This window comes from Lagopus muta, chromosome 1, assembly GCF_023343835.1.
Source record: "Lagopus muta isolate bLagMut1 chromosome 1, bLagMut1 primary, whole genome shotgun sequence".
Taxonomy (NCBI): domain Eukaryota; kingdom Metazoa; phylum Chordata; class Aves; order Galliformes; family Phasianidae; genus Lagopus; species Lagopus muta.
This window is the reverse complement of record NC_064433.1, coordinates 127,244,673-127,267,453: the sequence shown is the minus strand read 5'-3', so window position 1 is coordinate 127,267,453 and position 22,781 is coordinate 127,244,673. Positions and strand designations below refer to the sequence as shown.

Sequence of the window (22,781 nt, the reverse complement as noted above, 5' to 3'; positions counted from 1 at the left end):
TTTCTGCTTTTCTGGCCTATGTTCCCACCTTGGCTTATATTGCTTGTAAGTAGTACTAGGGATGTGGTCAAAATAAACCTCTTTTTGTGATGGTCAAAGCAACAAATTGTATATAAAACTCCGATTACAATTTATAATCAACACAGCTGTAATGAAACATCTTGTTACTCTGTTTCTCCAAAGAAGATGTCAAGTAAATCTTTTTTTAATCCATTTTCAAATCAAAAAAAGGATTTTTTTTATTCCCCACCCCCTTCCCCCAAGGAAACTATGCAGGACTTACTTTGATTAATCAAGTAAAAATTGTGAAAACCTTCTCAAATCAAGAGCAACAACTCAATTTCCCATCACCTCTCAAAACGGAAAAGAAATGATCTTCACTGGGCTTGAATGCATGGCTCCTGCTTGTTCTGAAAGATGACTGAGGGATTCTGAATAAAAAATTAGTGAAGCGTAATGTTCTCAAAGTAATGTGAATTTTTCATTGATTTATTTAATGTCTTCATATAATTATGGAAATATCAGAAGAAATTATGATTTATATTCATAGTCTTATGACTACCTTCATTTAATGAATATTTTAACATACGGAATGACATCCAGACTTAGGCCTAAAAGCAGCAGAATATACAGACATACACTGCCTGTGTGTGAATGTGAAACATATTCATCTGATATTTGTTAAGCTGTAGTGATATTTCTTTTGGAAGAGAATTGTGTTTTGTAGGCCTCTCACTGGTAATATGCATTCATGAAAGGTTAAAGGTAAACATAATGGAAATCATAACACATTAAAAAATGTGACATCCAATTCTGAGGGAATTTTGCAAGCATGCAGGTCTTGACCTGAAAAAAGAATTCTAAAGCCAAATCTTTCAATTTTTTATGCCTGCAAAGCTTCCACTGGCAGCAAACTCTGGATTCGTGAATCGCACATTATCAGATGCTTCATTTCATCCCAACTGATGAAACATTTGATTTTAGGGTGGTTTTTTTTTTTTTTTTTTATAAATGCAAGTGCCTGATTTTGATCAAATGTTACCATGAGAACTTCAGTGCCTCTAAAAGATATATTATCATCAAAAATTATATTGCCATTTTACAAGAACTACTATAAAATAAAGTTTAAAAATTAAGTAGAGTAACTAAAGGCACACCTAATCTGTGACACGCTCAATGAAATTGGCAAGATTAGAAAAGACCATGTCAATGATCTTGCTGAAGTTGTTGAACACTTGTCCGTTTCTTCATTAGCTCCACTGCGCAGCAACTTCCCTGCCAATTTTTTAGACATATTCCTCAACTTGTGATTTGCTAATTTAGTGACCAAGCATTTAAATCATAGAAAAAAAAAAAAAGATATAATTAAGTGCTATTTATTTGACTAACATAGGTGCAACTTCAGTACATCATCCTATAAAACCCGTTTTACCCTGCACCAACTTAAAAGTAAATTCTATCTAATATTTTCTTGTTATGTGATAATCATTAAGTTTACATTTTTAGAAAATGTAAATATTTGAATACATTACTAACAACATGTTGTAATCAACAGAAAAAGAAAGCTTTTTTTTCCCTCAACATTGCTTTAAAATATGAGCAAAAATCTTACGATCAATCAGAAGTTTAAGACTTCAGGAACACCTCAGAGAATCCATATGTTTTAAACTTATTCAAAATTCTGAGTGGAAACAAGGGCATATTCAGCTACTTGTAGCAATTATTTCAACAGCAAAATAGATGAATCTTATTAAAATTATGTAATTACCCAAATAACCATCCTTGATTGGAAGAAAAGTATTTAAGTACTTATATGTAAATGCATTCTGAATTATATATAACAGAAGTTTCGCATTTTTGTAAGGACATCATGTTTACAAAGAAGAAGAATATGTATAACAATGTATGAATTCTGTTTTTCTGATTTAATTTCATATTCTCACTGTCTGGAGATCACTATTTCCTCAAAAAATAAACAAACAAAAACCAATGAATACAATTTTTGGAAAATATTTTTTATTATAAAATGTACAGTATATTGACCTAAACATTATAAAACACTGTAATGTATCAGAGTCTTGTAAAGACCAATAATTTATAAAATGAGACCAAATTCATTGTTACTCTTTCTAGTCTCATAGTCTGATTTAAAAATATATATAAAATATATATATGGATGATTTGACTGGAGCATCCATAGTAGCTGGAAAAGGTTTGTTTGTACGTTATGGTAATTAATGTCTGCATGTAATTTTATTAAAATAGATCACTCTTATTTGCTAAATTAGTTTTTGATTTTGAAGAGCTGATAGGAGAACGAACAGAAAAGTTAGTAATCATATTCTATAAGACTAGATTATGTAAAAGCGCTGCAGGGGAAAAGTCTGTTTTTCCAAAATACTAAAACACTTCTATCACTGCAGCTCATTTATTAGCAGTTAATACTTCTTTGGTGCTTTTAAGGTGCTTGTTAAAACACAGAATAGCTTTGGACTATTGACAAAAACAGAATACTTCAGGTCTCAAATGCTACTGGGTAGCATGAAAAAACACATCACATTGTCTTAACAATTTAAAGACCTTTTCCAATGTGTTAATTTAGATACATCTACTGCCTTCTTCTATTGCAGGGAAGTACTATTATGTTGAGTACAAAAGCAATGCACTTTGCATGAAAACAGAATTTTATTTTTTTTTTTCTGCCATCAGCCTTTCTGGCTTTGTTGCAAACAGTACTTTCCTTGCTGGCAGTGACGAACTCTAGCACTGAGCCAAAGGCATTTGTTTTAGTGTTAGAATATGTGTATGTAAGTTGTTTTCGAATCACTGCCTAGTATATTTTTAGCAGTGCATTTATAGAAGCCTGCATCCCTTTGAGAAGACTGCTGGATGACTAATGACCCCTGAGGGTGGAGGAATTTGTTTCCATACAGACGGGATTGAGCTCCTGTTGTCAGATGAGATTTGTCTGGAAGCTCCCATGTTATTTCTGCTTTAGGAATCCCAATGGCCATACAGTTCAGTTTTACTGAATTTCCAGGCCTGGCATAGATCACAGGTGCTGGCTCACTAGTAATCCGAGGGGGATAGGCTATCACAATGACAGGCACGTTCATAATAGAAGTGCCGTAGTCACTGGACACCTTGCACAGGTAAGTGCCCCTGTCAAAAACAGAAGCTTCACGCACTGTCAGTGAGCCATTCTCCAGGAGGGAGAAGCGACCCACAGCCTGGGGAGCATCCAGGACCATCCCATTGGGCAGTGTCCAGGAGATCTGCGCCCGCTGGTTTGGCTGGGTGATGCAGTGGAGCTGCAGAGTTTCTCCATTGATGATGCTCACCAGGTTGTTATACTGATTGCTGATTTCTGGCCTGAGTCCCACCTTCAGGAAGACTATCCGTTCCACGTAACCACCTGGGTTTCTAGCTGTACAGCGGTAGGTCCCAGCATCCCCTGTGGAAAGACCACTGATGTGTAAGATTCCATCCCGCTTATGGTAAAATCTGTGCAGACGGTTGCCACTCAGCACTTCCGTGCCATTTGGAAGGATCCAGCTTGTGGTGGGCTCAGGGTACCCCTGGACTGAGCAGTTCAGATTGATGCTGTGCCCAGCAATGGCAGTGATCCTTTCATTGACAGGGTCCCTGAAGGAAGGTTTCTCCAAATGGTCTGTGATGACGAGCTGCACAATCAGTCTCGCTTCACCTCCTTCATTCCGCCCAATGCATACAAGCTGCACTGCATCTGTCTGCCTCACCCCTCTGATGTCCAAAGTACCATTGCGATGCACAGTGATCCTGTTTCCATAGTAGGGGGCTGGCAGGATTACTCCTTCTGGAAAAGCCCACAGGACCCGTGGAGCTGGAATGCCTTCAGCTTTGCAGTCAATAAGCTTCCTGCTGTCCCTGACGGCTGTCTCCCTTACAGATGTTATTGCATTGAGATGCCCGTTGATTCTGGGAGGTTGAACATTGACATGGATCCACACTACTTTCCGATCTTCTCCAGCACTGTTCCGCACTACACAAGTATAGTTACCACTGTCAGATCTTTGCGCCTTTTGGATGAGAAGAGTGCCATCCCTATATACCTGGTATTTTTCAGATAGAGTAGGAATGGGCCTGTTGGTTGGGGAAAGCCAAGTTACTTTGGGTGTAGGTTCTCCTTTGGCTTCACATGCTACTGTGACAACATCACCATAGGGTACATTAATAATGACATAGGTTTTGTTCCGGATAGTTGCAGGTTCAGCCACTACTTTGACCCTTACTTTCATCTCATCCTTCCCAATTTGGTTCTCAGCATAGCAGGTGTAGTCCCCTTCCTCTCTCAGTCCAACATCATTGAAATACAAGGTTCCATTATTGAAGACCACATATCGCTTTGTCCGGCTGCCACTGTCATCTGACTGCATGAAGGTATTGATCATGCTGCCATCTGGCAGACCCCAGGAGATCTCAGGATTTGGTAGACCAGTAGCTACACAGTCAACTTTTAGGTCACCTCCATACTTGACCTTGTGGTTATTCTCATTCTTGTGCTCTATTTTTGCAGGTTTCATCATCACATTCACTTTGAGGACCACATAGTCATCCCCAATCTTATTGCGAGCCACACACAAATAATCTCCTGCATCTTTATCTGTAACTGAATGGACAACCAAAGTCCCATTGCTGAATACTTTGATTCTAGTCTCCAAGTTACTGTAAGGAAAGAAAAGAGGATATGAGTTGCAAAATCACATTTTAGTAATTACTGAGTGTAACCTGGGGAAAAACAACAATCCAACAATATGGAAACATAGGAGCAAAGCTGTTGTTAAGACAATTAGGTGATCTGAAATATCCAAGACAGTCACATGAAAAAGAAAATGGAAAAAAATAATTCCACTGACTCATAACCAAATAATTATACCCTGCTTTGTGTAGTGACTTTAATATTATTCCTTTATTTTGAATCCTCTGACTACATACGCTGAATTCTCTAACACGTCGTGTCTGAACGATATACTCCATCCAAACCTATATGGAATGTAACTATGGAGTCTGATACTTCAGTACTCAGTTAAAAACAAATCAAGATGAGCTACTTCCTCTGGCCTTAGGTTCAATGTTTTTAACCCTCAGAAAATCTCAGATAGGCAAAATGTTCAGACTCAATAATACAGAGTAGGTAGCTTCTACAGTGTTAATTTTGTTAATGATCTAAACGTCAAAACATGGCAAAAAAAATTACATGTGCTAAAAGGCTGTTATTACTTTCCAGTGCACTATGGAATTGGTGCATTGTGTCCAGAAATAATTTCCTCAGTAGATTCACACTTTTCTCCCCAATGTGGAGATGTACTATATAAACTGAAGATCATAGAAGAGAAAAGAAACCAATAATTCTGGATTTTGTACTATTTGTAGATTACTCAAATACACTGTTTGCCCAATGAAAATATGCTGACTACATTCCACTATTAAGAAAGCTATTGGTAACTGTGCATTTAAATTTCAGTATATTTCTTGTATACAGTGCTCAAAGAGAATTTATAGAGTAGAAACTGTGTTTTCAGCGAAATCTGAGGACAGTTTTCTTGTTTTGGAGAATCAATATTTTACTTGATATAATGAATGTTAGAGAAGGTATTATTTTAAGCATGGTAACATCTAAGTAAGGTAACATTAATTTATCTAATGTTAAAATGTTCATGATTACTTAATTTCTTTGTCCCATTTTTATAGTGTATAATGATAAATACAAGTAGAAGTGAAAAATAGTAATCCCAGTTCTTCTAGGGGAAGTATGGATCTATGCAAACTCTAAATATACTATCATACTCACTGAAACAAGACTTTTTGGCGCTGGACTTCTTGCTACATTTACAGACACAAATAGTGGCAAATTATTCTCAACACCTGAAGCCTTCTTTTCAAGAGTACTGCTGTTTTCAGGAAAGTTATGCTATTACATTACAACTTGACCATCTTTTGATATAATTTCAAATTCTTCCTTAATGGTTTTAGCTCTAATTCAAAACTCACAGAAGGCAAGAGTGAAGCTTCAGCAGATATGAGTTCTCTTAATTTTTGTTCAATTCTAATTTAGTTTCAACACCTGAAATAGTAATTTACCTGTGTAGGGAATCAATCATCCTTTTGGAAGGTAACCTCCATAGTATCCGAGGCCACGGGTCACCAGAAGCACTACAGTCCAAATGCAGGATACTGCCATACGTTACATCTGTCCTCTGAGGAGAGCTCCCAGTGATCTTAGCATTAGATGCTTGTTTCTTCACATGAAGTTGTATTATTCTCCTGGCAGCTCCCACCATGTTGGCGGCAATACACTCGTAGACCCCACTGTCCTTGGGGGAGACATTGCGAATATAAAGAGTTCCATTGGGAAAAACAAATAAATTCCCATTGACAAACTGGGAAGGTCGAATTTGTGTGCCATCGAAGAGCACCCAACGGATGCTGGGCGAAGGTGCTGCTTTGGCAGTGCAGTGGATATTAATACTGCTACCAAGGGGCAAAGAAATGTTCTCTTGCTTATCCTGTTGAATGATGGGGGGTAAGGCTGCAATGTGGAGCCTCACTGCTATGCTGTCAGCTCCTGCAGCATTGCTAGCTATGCATTTGTACACTCCCCGGTCTGAAAATGTTGCTTGCTTGATAGATAAGGTTCGATTTTCATGAAGCATTATCCTGCTTTCTGTAGTAGTGACTGTCTGCAAAATCTTCCTGTCTGGGAAAATCCATGAAATGTGTGGACTTGGAGTCCCACTAGCCTGACATTCCATTGCTATGGTATCTCCAAAATAGACAGTGACATCTTGGTAGCGGGAAAGTAAAATTTTGGGCTGATGGGCTACAACCGTGAGCACAGAAATCATTTTATCTACGCCGTGCAGGTTCTGAGCTGTGCACAAATACTGTCCACGATCCTGAAGCTGAGCATTTCGGATAAGGAAGGTACCGTTTTTCAAGACTTCAAACCTTTGTAACCTGGTGTTGGCTGTCATTAGAGCTCCTAAGAAATTAAGAGGAAAGAAATAGAAAGGCAAAGGGTTGGTTTTTTAGACATGCTTTCCCGCACTAAAGAAGCCTTATGGAAGACAACAGAACTACTTAACACCAACTACAACTTCATATGGATCACATGACATCTTCTGATACTGTCCACAGTCTGTTTCTAGTTCAAATCTAACCACACTAGCTTGCAAGTACATGCAGTATGGGAACCTTCACATGCTCTGTGCTTTACTTTAGAACTTCAGAAAATTTCTCTTTTGCTTATGGAGACAATACATACTTATTTAAGGTGGCAAAGCTAACAGTTATTCACAAGCTTTCTAGTAAGTTCAACTGCTGTGAATAATCTTTTGGTTGCTATTCCTCCTTCAAAAAATAAATTAATTAAACACTAGAGCTTTTATTTTACTACAAGAGGTACTGCTAACTTATTTTTATCTGTAACTATTGCTTGCAATTAATCACATTTTATCAGTACTGATACAGACAAAATATTCAGTGTTTGTTCTTTGTTTTGGACTATCCCTGTAATTACGTTGCATTTCTATGTAAAATCCCAAGTATTAGTACTGTTAAAACTGTGTAGAAGAAAACTTTTTCATCTGTCTCACCTGTAGAGACTTTTGTCCAAGTAATAAAAGGCTTTGGTTCCCCCACTGCATCACAAGGGATAAGAGCATCTGTTTCAGCAAGGACAGATATGCTCTGAGATCCTTTCGTGATAATTTTAGGTCTTTCTCCAGGTGTCCTGAAATTGCTTGAAGATTGAATTATAGATAAATTGTGTGATGTAATGCCTCCCACATAAGGCACAGATGGAACTTTTTGGTGATAGTGGGCATTTTTAAGAGGCTGAAGAGGCTGAACTGTAGTGGATATCTGGGGTCTTCTGCTCTGAGAGAAAAAGGATGGAGGGGTTATCTTCAAAATCACTGCTGGTGGTGATGTGGTGGTTGTGGTATATGAAGGCATTGGAACAGCTGTAACTTTCTGCACTGTAATCCGAGGAGGGGAGACCTGGGCAACCTTCTTCTCATTTGTGTCTTTTGGGACTGGTTGACCAGGGACCACAGGTTTAGGATGTATACCCAAGTGAGGTAAAATCCTTGTTCTGTTGAACAGGAACGGCACTCTGGAACTGGGATAGTAGGGTATCTCTTGATTTGGTAGTCTCCCTGCTGTGCCTCTGTTATCTGGAACATAGTTGCTACCAAAAAATCTTGAATTAATATTGTATCTATTCTGACCATGATTACTAAACTTGCTTGTAGGGAATATATTTGTTCTGTAAAATGGAGTAGCCTGTGTTGGGGTAGTTGTCTCTCTCTCAGAGGCAAAAGATTTTTTGTCCTGGATGGTGTTTGCTGCATATGCTGTTATCTCTGGTTTGTTTGTGTAGTGAAGAGGCTGATGTGTCATAAAATAACGAAATGAACCTTGTGTTACAACATATGGAGGCTTCACTGTGCCTCTTACTGGAACGTGTCTTGGAGGCACAACTGGCAGTCTTTGATTTAGGCTTGGTATCATTCCAGCGGGTGGATGGGGAAGGTTTGGATTTAGCAATATACTGTTATTTGACCTGCTACTGTACATCTCTTTGAACTGCTCCTCTTTAGACTGTATGCTAATCCTGTTTTGACTAGAGAAGGGAGTAGGGCGTACATTCAGTCTTGAGCTCACCACCGTTCTTTCACTTTCTGCTTCAACTTGTTTTACTGCTGGCAACCTTTCCTGATTGAAGGCATTACTGGCTTTGGAAGTATAATGAAGAGAATGACGTAAAGTGCTTGAGATGGGGGGAGGAAGAGTAGGAGGTTTTGTAAATGGAATAAGGACATAGTGTGTAGTCTGAGGTTTTTCAGATGTCTGCAAAGTGGGATCGTGATGAAATACATTTGATACTGTTTCCTCCTTATCCATGGAAGATGATTTTGCCCCAGCATGAGACACAATAGACATTTCTGTTTCTGTATGTGGAAAAGTTTGAGTTTCCACTGTGCTGAAGGAGGAGGACATCATTTCTTGTTGCGGGGGTGTCTCCGTTATTGCTGGTGTTTTTAAAACTACTGTGGGCTTCCATAACTCCTCTGAATCTGAGACATCTTCAAGAACTTCCAGTGTGTCAGAAGGAGTACTTAAATCTGTCACAGTAGGATACATCGGCTGGAATGTTCCAGCAGTAGCTTCATTAGCCACAACATCTGAGTGAAAAGTGATGGTCTCTTCCTGAGATTCCGGGTAACTGGATTTCGTAGATGATACCAAGCTGCTCCTATACTCAGAGGTAGTTGTACTTGATGGTTCTGCCTCACTATCTGGAGCTTCAGGATCTGCTTTAAGGCTCCTCTCTTCAGATACATTCTCTAATGAGTCAAATGTTGGCACTATATTTTGCTCTGGTTTCTGAGGTGCACTTGACTCTTTTGTGGGAACTGTGTTATGTGCAACATATGATGACAAAATTGTGATGGGTTCAGTCACTGGAAGTACCAAGGTTTCAGGAGTAGAATGTGTCACGTATTTTCTTTCAGGTTGAGAAGTAGTAGGCCTAAAGAAAGAAGCTGTGACCACCTCTTTGGTTTTGGTCATTTTCCCTAATACATCAGGATCAGTTACTAGTGAAGGAGTGATTTCCCTATGCTCCTCTTCCTTAGCCTGTATTTTGACACTGCTTTTAAGATCAGGACTTTCAAGTACTGTAGAGGAAGCCTGGGTCACAGCTTCAACTTTAGACGTTCTTGGAATGTTAGGCATTGCCTCTGTAGTTAAAACAACACGGGGGAAATGTTTTGTTCTTTGGCGGATTCTATTTGGTCTCAGCCTCCTTCTCCCATAAGGCCTTTTCCTAGCATGCTGAGTAACTAGTGAAGGTGTTGTTTTCCTATAGGGTGTTGATGTTGTGGCAGCAGTCAATTTGCTGATGGAAGCAGCAGTTATCTCCTCTGTTTTTTTGTAAGAAACATTCTTGGTGCTTGGTGAAACAAATGTGGGATCTGTTTTTGGAGTAGACAGGTTTCTCTGTTCTCTTCCCTGAATACTTTCTGTGTAAGTGCTGGACATGCTTTCTTGAGTCACTGTACTTCTGTGGGTCTCTGATTCTTCCTTGCTCTGGACTTTGATGGATATAACAGCTGGAGAAGTTGTACTTACATCTGCTATTTTTGTCTGACCAGTGGATCCATCTCTGTGTACATGTATGAAGTCATTGCTTTTTACTGTAACAGATGAAGAAATGATAGTGGAACCTACAGAATCTGCAGGGATGTCATATAGCTGAGAAGGTGCTAAACTTGTACTGCCAACACTCCTTTGATCCACTTCATTTAATCTCTCATTTCTCTCCAAGACATTATAAAGATCTACAGTCTGAGATTCAGCTAGGACAGAAGCATCAAGTGGTAGCTCAGCAAAAGCAGAATTTTCCTCTGACTTAGAAGATACAGTTGCATCTACACGTTCCACTGTGAATGAATTACTCTGAATATTAAGATAGTTGGTCACTGTTTCTTTGGTCAAAGATTCTTCAGTGACAGCATGAGTGTTTTCTGTGACTACAACTGAAGAATCAGCCCTGCCATCCTGATGCTGCTGGCCTTGGGGTTGCACTGTTGCAAGGACAGGACTCGATACAGGGATTTCAACAGAGTGTACACTTGCAGGTGTTTTTAAAATTCTTTGGTCATAGAAGTGCTCGGTTTCTAGCCCTATTATTGTGGACCAAGTTGAAAATGTTTTACTGCTGTGGGAAACAGTGACTGAGAACGGCTCATTTTCTCCCAGTGGTGATGCATCAGCAGAAGAATCAATTACGTCAGCTGTTGTCTCTGAAGGCAGAGGGATGGCTACTGGACGAGGGACAGGAGTAGTTTTCTGCACATCTGATGGCAGTGCAGTTGTTAACAAAATGGCTGTAGCTGTTGTAGTTCTAGGAAGGTTCTTCCCACGGACCTTTGCCAAAATGTCAGCCCAGTGCTGTGGATTAATCTGTTTGCTTGCCATATTAATTCTCCTTCGAGATTCAAATGCCCTTCGGCCTTCCGCAACATTGCTGTCTTGGGTTCTATCAGTACCTTTCCAAATTTTCATTTTCCTTCTGCCTTTCTTCCCCTTTTTAATTTGAGCCTCTAGCATCTGGTCACTTTTTTGTTTAAAGGATATCTCCCTGTCCTTCAGGTGGTTCTTTCTTCGTGGGAATTCATCAACCCCTCCTGTGCCTGATCCTTCTCCATCATCTATGACCCGCCCTCTTGTTTTTGATGAGCTTTTCGAGCCTGTGCGTTTTTTCAGTTTTATCCTTTTAAATGACCTGTCAGACACCATTTTATTTACTGTCACTCTTACAGTAAACTGATCTGATCCCTGCTGATTGACAGCCACACATCTGTAATGGCCACTGTCACTGACGTGGCTTTTTGGAATAAACAAAGTACCATTGTCCATCACATATCCTTTTGAAGAGTTTGACAAAACATTAAGTACCTGGCTGTTTGGAAGAATCCAGCTCAACTGTGCCTCTGGGCTGGCAATTGCACTGCAAGGCAAAACTATGGGATCTCCAACATTTTTTTCAACTCTCACTATATCTGAGTCAGCTACTTGAATAGCAGGAGGCTGCACTAGAAGCCTGTAAGCCATAATATCCACATCATCTCTCACTTGGGCAATGCAGTGATACAAGCCAGCATCAGTGTAACTCACTGGTTTGATGACTAGTTGACCACTAGTGAGAATGGAAAATCTGCTGTCCTTTTGATTAAACGGTGCCTGCAGTTTTGTCCCATCTGGAAAGAGCCACTGAATGAAAGGACGCTCAGAGGCTTTCACGTTGCAGTTCAGCTGACATTCTGACCCTTCTACCACACTCTGTGCTTTCCTCATGCTTTGATTTTGTTCTATCATTACCCAGCTTCTCTGCTGCCTCATGTCTTTGGTATGAATTGCCTGAGAAAACACAGTAAAAAAAGATAGCACCACTTTTTTCCCTGTACTCTGGCGCCTGTTTAATTGGATATTTATAAGAGGTTGCATCACCCAGGAAGGCTCAGCCAGTATTTGAGCTTTTACACCTGTGTAATAAAGAGCATCATAGTCTGAGCCTTGCTTGTACCGGTAGCTTACTTTGGGCTCCTTGCTGAGCATAAGTTCCCTTTCTAATTTGACAGGCACTTCACTATAATAAGCAATCAGCTTCCACAGTTTTTCATAGTTCTCTCGATTCATTGGGCATTCAAAATCCAATGATATTGTAGCATTTATATCAATCTCCTGAGTCTGGATTTGATTCCACTGAATCTTGGTAGAGCCTGTTGGTTTCTTGATTTCACAGTTCAAATGGACTACATTGCCATGCTCATCAGTCATATTCAGTGTAATGTTCCATGGAGAAGACTGAAACACTTCCAGAGGGAGTTCATAATTCTCACCATCTTCTTCGTCTTGAGTGCTGCTATTGTGCCTCAGTGAGGACTGAATGATAGGTTTCCTACAGGAAATCTCTTTCAAGTTTTGGATATCTTCTTTTTGCAGCTGTTTTGGGCTGTTGCACCTAGGACAGAGCTGTCCCCCTTCATAGGCTTTGTCCTTTTTGCATTTTAGAACACCTGTAAGCAAAGAAAAAACTAAAAAAGTAAAAGAAAACAAGGGTAAGCTGTAGAATTGTGTCCCAGAGTTAAAGAATTTCCAAGATCGTAAGATGTCATGGGAAGCATGGTATGACACATGGACATGTGGCATATAGAAGCCAGTGTTTTTTTTTTTAAATGCTACCTCTTTGTTTTCACAGTTGAATGAGCCTGATTCTCCTACCAACCACAAATTCTTCTGACTGTAATGACAGGTTACTCTGTTGTTCTGGAAATTAGATTTGTTCCTTCTGAATCAAGTGACTAGAAATCGACGTGTCCAGAGCAACATTTTAGAAGCCTGCAAATATTTATGCTGTGTAAAAAAGCCTGCATGTATACAACAACAACCTGTTTATCTATCTTTTGGACGTCTGAAGACTAGGTCATCCCACCTTTCAAAAATGCACCATTTGCCTGAGAAATGCCAGATTTTTTTCATTAAAAAAAAAAAATATAGAAGTTTTTAACCTTTAGTAGCTACAGGAGAACTATACAGTACTACACTGGCAACACAAAAAAAAAAAAAAAAAAAAAAAATTCCCCTATAGCTATTCAATTTACTATACTGCTTAGTTCCTGCACTTGCAATCTTTTGACAGCAGAAAAAAATGAAAATGTCACCTCTTCCCTGATCTCTGAAATAACTGCAAACAAAGAACAAAACTGTAATGACAAAATGAAGATTAAACAGAGGAGTATTAGAACAGGAAATGATAGCCTTGAGTCCTTCTATCAGTGCCAATAAGACTCTTGTCTGGAAAACAACAGTCGTGTATTTATGTTTAACTTTACTATAGCTTCAAATGTTGCCTTACATAACTGATTTGGACACATGCTGTATTCCAGTTTTTCTAGGAATAAGTGTCACGTTGAATACTTCTGAGGAACAAAGGATGAATGAATGAGTTACAATGTAAAATACTAGAAGGCGAAAAGAATATAAAAAATGTCATTACCTATTTTTTAACAGAAAATATACTTTATACGTATACTTTGCTAGTCTGAAAGATAAGGTTTATTGAGAAATTCTTACAAATGTAATAATTAAGTGAAGCTGTCTATTACTTGCACATTCATATATGTTTCAAAGATGAAGTAAGCATATTTCATGACAGGGCTAGCACACAGTCACCTTATTAGCAGTTGCTACACTGATTTGAAATACTTAAAGTGAGCACTGAAACAGCACTGCTGTTTTCCTGTCAGAATTCCCACAGAAGTTAGTGCTACAGTTGTACAAAAATACAAGAATTGTCACACATGAAAATGGCATGGAATAATTATCTTCTCTTTCCTAAAATCACTGGTTGGTTTATTGTAGAAAAATAATCAACTTGAATAAAAATGGTAGCAAGTCATCACTGTGTAGGGAATAGAAGACCATCTAATATTTCATCATTACTACTTGGAGTGCATCTTAAGTACACTTAATATACTCACTTATTTGATAAGGGAGAATATATGAGAACATTATTACATACATACAGTAACAGTCAGACGCCTCAATTATGGCTCCATCAGTGACTCTTACACTATGTATTAAAGTATCATACACTTCTAAAAGTTAAGCTAAGTACTGCTAATACTACTAATTTTCCTAATAGTACAGCTAAGTGCAAAATTGCAATGAACATATTCTAAGATGACAAAATCCATCATCATCAAATGCTTTAAACGGTTATATAAATCACTCCAGAACTCTTCTGAAACCTCTCCAGTTGCAATTAAATGATGATTCCATCTTTAACAGCTGTGGTGTAACACTAGTCACTCTGGCCTACTACACAGTAAGCACTTAGTAACCTGAGATGGGGCACTCAGATACCTGAACTGAAAAACAAGCATTCAAAGAAGCCCACATTTAATGGGTACCTGACCTACAGGTATTATGCAACTGTTTTGTTTTGTTTTTGCTTTTGTTATTTTGCTTCTGCATATGTCTGTAATTGTTCTAGCCTGGTACTTCTCTCACATCTAAGCCTAAATGACATTCCTCTGAAAAAGCGGCAGGATTGTAGGTGTAAACTGCCTCCCTCAGAAAAGTAAGTTGTGGTCTATGGAGAAATGCCAATGAATAACAGCATTAAAGTTAATAGCTCAAAGTTAAAGGACTCACAGAGGAATCTGGAAACTTGATTCCCGCATTCCTTCCTTTGCCCAACAACATAGTGCACATAGGCATCGTGTAAGAAATGCCACCCAAGAAATAACAAAGCTATTCATACGCAAAACTTTTTAAATATTATGACTTGAAAATGCATTTCTAATCTTGTTCTTACCTCCAGAATTTTCATTCCAATCAAGGAGCCACTGTAAGCTGCAGTCACAGGCCCACGGATTCCCATGAAGGTAAAGATTCTCCAGCAGTGGCATACCTTGAAACATCCCTGCAGGCAACATGCTAATAGCATTTTCAGATAGGTAGAGATGTCTTACTGTTGACAGTTTAAAATAATTAAGGACCATAAATGTTGAAAAGGTGTGTGGATGAAGCTGCTGGAGTAAATTTCCTTCCAAGTGGACCAGTCTCAGAGAAGTTAATCCATTAAAAGCATTTGGATGAATAAACTCGATTCTGTTGTGGTCTACATGCAGCCTCATTAAACTTGAAAGTCCATGGAGAGTTTGGCCAGTTATAACTTTCAATTTATTGTAACTAATTTTGAAAACCTTAAAAAAAGGAAAAAAAAAAAAAAAAAAAAGGAAAAAAAAAAAAAATAGATTAGTTTTGTTTTTGTATCTAAATCCAAACAAGCATTCCAAAGTTTTCCTCACATACTCAAATACCCTTTGCACCACTAAAAAAATGATTTGCTGGACAAAAGCTGGAAAATAAACTGACTATTATTTGGCATTAATAAGCATGACATTGGCAAAGTTAACAGGAGTCCAATATTTTAGGGCAGGGGGAATGTTACCTTTATTCTAAGAAAGATATTTTAAAGAAAAAGCTTATTTTTGTCCTCAGTTATTCATATAAGTCAGAATTTAGGAAATCTAGGAAGACCTGAGCATTACCTGCAGGGACATGAGATCTTTCAGAGCACCATTAGGTATATTCTGAATGTCATTTCCATGAATCATAAGCAATTCCAGTTTAGTGAGTCCTGCAAAGGAGTTTTCATATATAGACTGTATACTGTTAAACCTGGAAAAAAAATCACAATGCAATTACATTTTACACAGATGACCTTTTAAGATCCCTTCCAACTGGAATGATTCAATGATCATGGACTGCAAATGTAAAATTAGTATAACCTAACTCTCAGCAAAAATTGGATGGATCTTAGCACACTGTCAAAGAGCCAGAAGTAACTGAAACATTTTTATAAGGCCAAGTATACTTAGCTCATGTTTACATTAAGATTTCTTTCAAATCAATTCATGGCACTTTAGTCTTAATTTAAAACTGGGAGTAACAAATAGGCGTTTAAGTTCTAATAGTTGTCAGTATGTTTTTCCATGCAGTTCAGTTTATGGAATGGTAATAAATTAATGGCTTGTATCCAATCCATGATGCTATGGAGCTTGGCAAACTGGCCTGCAGTGTTGCCAAAACAGCATCTAATAATCAATGAATAAAGACTTGGAAAAAGGACATTAAAAATGGATATCTCCCAAACAACAAGAGAAGCAGGAAGTCACATCGTGCTTAACTGCTGCAACAATTAACTGGCTGCATCAATTAATTACATAAGATCTAGGAACTGAGTTTCCAATCATATAATTTGAGCCCAGGAACCTTTTTGTAAGAAGTAATACTGAAAATCTACCTTTTGAAAACTATTTGATTTCACTTTGTGCTAACAAGTCAGATTTTATTTGCCAGTGCCTAAGTCTTAAGTTTGGCTGCCTAGTTCTGCATTTGAGTTTTCCAAATGTAGACACAAAAATCAGACATACAAGCTAATCTGGGCATGAAAGCTCCAAATTAAGCATCCAATTTTAAAGATTTTTTCCTATTTTTAAAAGTTTCTTTCTAGGCATGAAGGGAAGAGACACAGAGAAATGTAAATATTTTGATGAGGGAATACTTCTAGATTCTCATCATCTTACCTATCTGAAGATTCTGAATTTACAAAAAATTCGGACTAATATTTTGGTATTTTTAGTCCTACCACAGACCACTTAAATTTATACTGCAGCCATCGTACTAAAACTCCTTTATCTTAAATCAGTCCTTCTGGGGAAAAAACAAAAAAAAAAAAAGAAAGAAAGAAAGAAAAAAGAAAAAAAAAGCCCACTAAAAACCAACCGTCTTTAAATATTACCATTTAAATTTTCCTAAATTATTTCTAGTTAGGAAACGAATCATTTTTACATTCCAAATACATAACACCTTAAAATGGAAATATTCTACAAAGTCCTCTCAAAAATGAAAGAAATGCAACAGGTAGGGAAGACGGTTTCAGAAAACGTGATCTGCAGCAATGAAAATACAAAAAATGGAAAAGGACTTTTACCGTAGCAGCATCAAATAATGTACTTTTATTAAAAGACAAAACAAACAAACAAAACAGAATAAAACTTCCAAAATGCCTACATAATTTAGAAGCTTAGAAAAAGATTTTTAAGATTTTCTGAACCAATTTAGGAAAAGAATTTGCTGTAGAATGTTAATGTATAGAGAAGAGGTGACTGAAGATGTATAGTTTTCAATGTGGGACAAGAAAGGGGAGGGCAGCTTGATGCACTCTACAGTAACAGGATTTTTGAAGAAATGTAACATTAGGTAGGCTTCAAAGAAGAGTAATGAGCCAGGGAAACAAGGACATGGATTACTCATCAGGCTCCAAAATACTTTCATTGCACAGTCAAAGAGGCATATAAGGCCGCTTGGAGACATGTTCTGGTGTATAGAATTTGGCCAGTCTGCACTACAGCTTCTTTGGAAAGCACCCTTTAATGAATCTGCTTCAATGACTCTCTTTGGAATCATGCGTTAAGTTCATCAAGTCAAGACAAAATTAGTAGTCATTGTGTATGAAATTTTATTTTCTCAGAAGGGACCATGAACAAATAGGCTGAGACATGCTAAAAAACAAACAAACAAACAAAAAACCCACATCCTTCACATCACAAAATGTTTTAAGATTTACCCAATTGGACATTCATTCAATTCAATTTGTAATTGCAAAAATTAGACATTTGTGATTAACTCCAATACTAATTCCACTAATTTGACTCTGGGATGACTGAAAAATTGAATGAAAATTAAAAAAAAATTGATTTCTGCAATACAAATTTACGAGTACCTGGGAATATGAGAATAAAATCAGACTTTAGATGGATAAATTACTGGAGGATAGACAATCTAATTACAGAGGACAAAATAAATCAAGATCCCTACTATCGCTCAGCATCATCAGACACAGGTTACAGGCCTTGGAATGGTGGAAGGAGTTCATGCCAGCCAGTGACGTAATTCTGATATCAAGAAGAAGAGGACTACAACTTCTTACCATGCTATGTCATGCAATGGCCCTATACAGCACTTTTGGGATACACAGCCTGTCAGCAGTCACAGAATCATAGAATGGCTTGGGCTGGAAGGGACCTTCAAGATCATCTGGTTCCAATCTCCTGCCATAGGCAGGGCTGCCATGCACCAGATCAGCCTGCCCAGAGACCCATACAACCTGGCCTTGAGCACCTCCAGGTACGTAACATTCAGAACTCTTCTGGGAAATGAGTTTCACTACCATGCCACTCTGTGAGTAATTTCCTAAATCTCCCCTCTTTTAGTTTAAATCCATTCCCCTTTGTCCTAACACTGTTAAACTTTTTACAAAGTCAGTCTCCTCCTGTTAATAAGCTCCCTTCAAGCACTGGAAGGCTGCAATGAGGTCTTTTCTGAGCCTTCTCCCAGGTTGAACAAGCCCAGCTCCCTCAGCTTTTCTTCACAGGAAAGGTGCTCCTGCCCTTTGATAAATCCTTGTGGTTCTCCTTCAGAACCATTCAAACACCTCCACATTTTTCTTGTGTTGGGAGTACCAAGCCTGGCTGGACACAGCACTTAAGATGGGACCTCACAAGGGCAGAGGTAAGGGAACAATCACCTCCCTCTCCCTGCTGGCACTCTCTCTTGACTCTCTCTCCCAGGACACTGGGCTTTCAGCCTTTGCACACTGCTGGCTCGTGCATCTTTTCGACTCTGCCTTCTTATCTCATAGTCTGATAGACAGATGTGAATTGGCAGTACTCAGAGAAAGGTGACTTGGAGCCTGAATTCTCTCCCCCCAAAGCAGTGATGTCTGCTTCTACCACAGTTAATTTCCTTGGGAAAAACAAACAAAGTTAATTTCCTTGGGAAAAACAAACAAACAACTCCAAATCCTATGGGAGTAACTTCTCTTTACTGTACTGCTTTAGGATACGCTATCTCATTGTGGTCCAAAATGCTACCTAGTTAGAGAATTTTACTTCTACTACCTTTTTGTGTATCAGGTATAACAATCAACATTTAGTAAATATCCCATAGTAGATTTAATCAATACAGTTTTCAAACACTGTAAATGCATGTACTATTTGTCAATAACAAGTGACAGCATAAAAACTGACAGCACCATAAAAATGCTTATTTTTTAAAAAAGGAACTTTTTTTTGAAACATGGAACTTACACTAAAATTCCCTTCATGCCAGTAGTTGCAATGTTTGAAATATATTGTCTGGAAGTAACAGCAATCTGCAATTCTACTTAAAAAGTGCACACAAAGATCCTGGAATGCTGCACGTGTTCGAAGCATTCCAGGATTCCACACCAAGAACGTAAAAATGTTTGCTATAAACTGCAATACAAACCCAAAATTGATTCTTTCCACATGTTTAGAAATCCTTGCCGGCACGGCTGCTAAGGATCGAAACGTGCAGTGGACTTCGGTGGGGACGTAGCAGGCGCAAGGGTGGGGGCAGGCCAGGGCTCCTAGTGGGAGCCCCAGCGCCAGGATCAGCACCACGGAGAGTGCCCCCACCGCGGCCCTCTCCCGCATCGTGTCGGCTCGCCTCGCCTCGCTCCTCCTGGGTTGTCCAAGGGAACAAAAAAAAAAAAAGGGGGAACGGGGAGAGGGGGCAGAGAGAAGAAACGATGATTTTTCAATCCCTTGAAAACGCTTTATGTACTTTCTGATGCTCTGCAACCTCGCAGAAGTTCTGTAGGCAATTAAGGCAAAGTTCAAGTGGAAGGAGTTTTTATTTCATCGAGGTCTCTTGCTACTTCAAAGTCAACTTTTTTTCTTGTAACACATTTCAGTACCTATTCTACTAAAGTTATTCTGTCTCCTTAAGGTAATACACTTCGTAGGCTTGCTCTACACACTAAGGCTAGTGCTCATCTCATCTAAAAATCAGAATTTCAAAGGAAGCATCTAGTTCAAGCAAGTTGCCATGGCTCCCTCTACAGTCGATGAAAGAAAGTCATTTTCATCACAAGGCAATACTAGATATTTATCCCATCAATTATGGTATAAATGGTACAAATCTACCTCCTGAAGTCCCTAGGCTGCTAACTAGATTTAGATTTAGAAATACAAGCACAGCCCTCAGAGGAAGCACAAGCGCAAGATTAGAAGTATCCATAACAGCACCGTGTCCATCAGCACTGAGGTTCAAATTCTCAGAGCAGCGCAGGTGAAGACCAATGGCTGGGTTCATGGAGAGGCATTTGAAGAGGCACACTATGCTAGATCTGGCAAATAAATGCAACTGATGATGAGCAACTTGAGCACTGGCCACGTCTGAGTATCAAATAATTTGTACAGATGTATCATTACAGATGAAACTGCCTAGCTTTGAAGAAAGTTTGCCTCCCTGTTCTTATCTCCACCATCAAAAGACTTTGAGCTGTTCAGATTAAAGCCATACAAGGAGGCAAACTACTATTAGCCTCAGAAATTTAGCATTCCTGCTCTTGTATAACAGTGTGACAAAGAGGGAAAGACAGTTCTGCTGGAGATTATTAGTTCCATTAGTCACTACTTTTAGTATAAAAGTAAGCTTTTCTCAGATCTGCCAGCTAGTGAGAGATTTTTTTCATCATTTTTTGCATCATGTGCAAACCATTAAGTTCAAAGGAGAGGCTCATCGAGATGAAGACGTTTTTCAAATATCTGTGGTTAAGTTAATGAGACACTTACCATTCTTTGAAAAAAAAAAAAAAAAAAAAAAAAAAACACCAAAGAAAACCAACCCCAAAACCAGCTTATAATTTGCTCTGAGACTATTCAGGTGCCGTTTTCCTTAAATCTCTCTTCAGCGGAAACTCCTTTTCAAAAGCATCCCACCCACTCCTGGGAGGGGGCACCTCATAGAACTGCCAGAGCCGCTTTGCGCGGAGACCCAACGCCGCGCGTCAGCCCTCAGCAGAACCTCGCGGGTCCGGGCGCGGCCGCACCGCCTCTTTCCGCCGCCGGAGGGCGCCCCGCGCGTCTCCATCGACGCCTACACCTCGGGCCCGTCACCGCGGGCAGATGCTTCCCATTAGGGAAGAATTTCCCCGCAGGGCTCCGCCCGCAGGGCGCCCCGCCGCCGCCCCCTGCTCGCCGCAGCCCGAGCTCCTTACCTGCGGGCCAGCGCGGCGCTCTCAGCGGGCGCCGCCCGCCGCTCCCATGCCCCCGGGGCGCTGCGGGCGGGCGGCGGCGCGGAGCGAAGCGGCGGGCCGGCACCTAGCGGGCTGCCCGCGGGCCCTCCGGCAGCGGCTCGCCGGGGCACATCGCAGCCCGCGGCGGCACGTCTCGACGCCGCCTTAGGGCTCGTCATCGCCCGTCATTTTGCAGAACCCGCCGCCGTTCCTGGAGTCCCCCGATGAGCATAAGCTGGGCAAGGCGGCGCTGGGGAATAGTGCCGCTGCTCCCTCCTTTGCCTTGCCGCAAGTCGCCCGTCCCCGCGAGGCGCGTGGTCCTCAGCGCCGGCGGGAGCCGAGCCCGTCCCTCCGGGGGCGGGTGACGGCGGCTCCCCACCGCTGTCCTGGCGGTCCGGGCGCGCAGCTCCCGCGGCGGCAACCTCCCTCCGCCCGCGGCCGCATGGGGACGAGGGGCGTGGGGTGCCCGGCGCCGCGCTCCGTCACTCCGGCCGCCTCCTTGCGCCGGGCTCTGTGCAGGGCAGGGCGCGGCGGAGCGGCTCTTCTTGCGGGGTGGGCGGCCCCTCGGCGGGGGAGCGCGGGCGGGACCGCGCCAGGGGGCGGGGGGCGGAGGGGCAGCCGGAGCTGCGGGGGGGGGGGGGCGCGGGAGCTGCGGAGAAGGGGGCGCGCCTCGGCCGGGGTGGGAGCTGGAGCTCGAGGAAGGTTGCGGTGTGGAGCGGGAGAGGTCCAGCGCGCTCGGAGCGCCCGTACACGCAAGCACACACGTTGACTAAGTTTGCCAAGCTCCCTGTCCCGTATGTGATTCTGAAACAGGACGTGCCAGGCTGGACTTCTTGTTCCTCTCGTAGTGGTATACAAGCAGCCCCCCACCGTCGTTCTCTGGATGCTCTGTCACAACACTGTCGCTGAAACCTGCAGCCGGTCTGTATGGGGGAGTTTCATCTCCTGTGTCAGACTTGAGGAAAGACACAGTTACATGTGGGCAAACAGATAAATCCCAAAACTGGAATAGGGAGGCAATGAGAGGAATAGAGAGGCAATGAGGAAAAGGCAGCACCGCTAGTAAGATGAATCAAATGAACAAAATGAATGTAGATTCAGCTGTGAAGTGCTTTTTACCTATAAAATCCACCTGAGAAGTGGACTTTGGTTTTGCCAGGGAAAAAGTGCAATCACTAAATCATGGACTTCTATTTTCATGAACTCCATTGGCAACCCTGCTCATGGCAGAGGGCTGAAGCTCAATGAGCTTTAAGATCCATTCCAACCTAAGCCATGCCATGATTCTATGATTCTAAGATTCTGTGATTTTGATTTTATAAGATCATAGAATTATTAAAGTTGGAAAAGATCAACAAGATCACCTTGTCCAATTATCAGCCCAACCCCACCATGCCCACTAATTGTGTCTCTCAGTGACACATCCACATATTTCTTCAACACCTCCAGGGACGGTGCCCCACTTCCCTGGGCAGGCTGTGCCACTGCATCACCACTCTTTCTAAGAAGAATTTTTTCTGATATCCAACCTGATTGATATCCTCAATTTCCATAC

The 22,781-nt window shown here is 40.6% G+C and overlaps 1 protein-coding gene across 1 annotated transcript; it reads right to left on the bottom strand.

Moving 5' to 3' along the window:
• Positions 1-1,994: 1,994 nt before the first annotated feature.
• On the bottom strand, positions 1,995-21,755 carry MXRA5 (matrix remodeling associated 5). Its single transcript, XM_048934505.1, has 7 exons — positions 21,209-21,755; positions 19,453-19,668; positions 15,669-15,798; positions 14,930-15,320; positions 7,635-12,626; positions 6,121-7,021; positions 1,995-4,704 (listed from the first exon to the last, which is right to left on the bottom strand). The coding sequence occupies exons 1-7, from the start codon at positions 21,403-21,405 to the stop codon at positions 2,793-2,795; spliced, it is 8,739 nt and encodes a 2,912-aa protein (XP_048790462.1). The 5' UTR covers positions 21,406-21,755; the 3' UTR covers positions 1,995-2,792.
• Between the last annotated feature and the right edge of the window lie 1,026 nt (positions 21,756-22,781).

Coding starts and splice junctions, on each gene's coding strand:
- MXRA5 (XM_048934505.1), bottom strand. CDS start 21,405: ATGACGAGCCCTAAGGCGGCGTCGAGACGTGCCGCCGCGGGCTGCGAT. Junction 15,799..19,452: donor GTGGAAAGAATCAATTTTGG/GTTTGTATTGCA, acceptor TTTTTTTTCCAG/GTTTAACAGTATACAGTCTA. Junction 15,321..15,668: donor AAGATCTCATGTCCCTGCAG/GTAATGCTCAGG, acceptor CCTTTTTTTAAG/GTTTTCAAAATTAGTTACAA.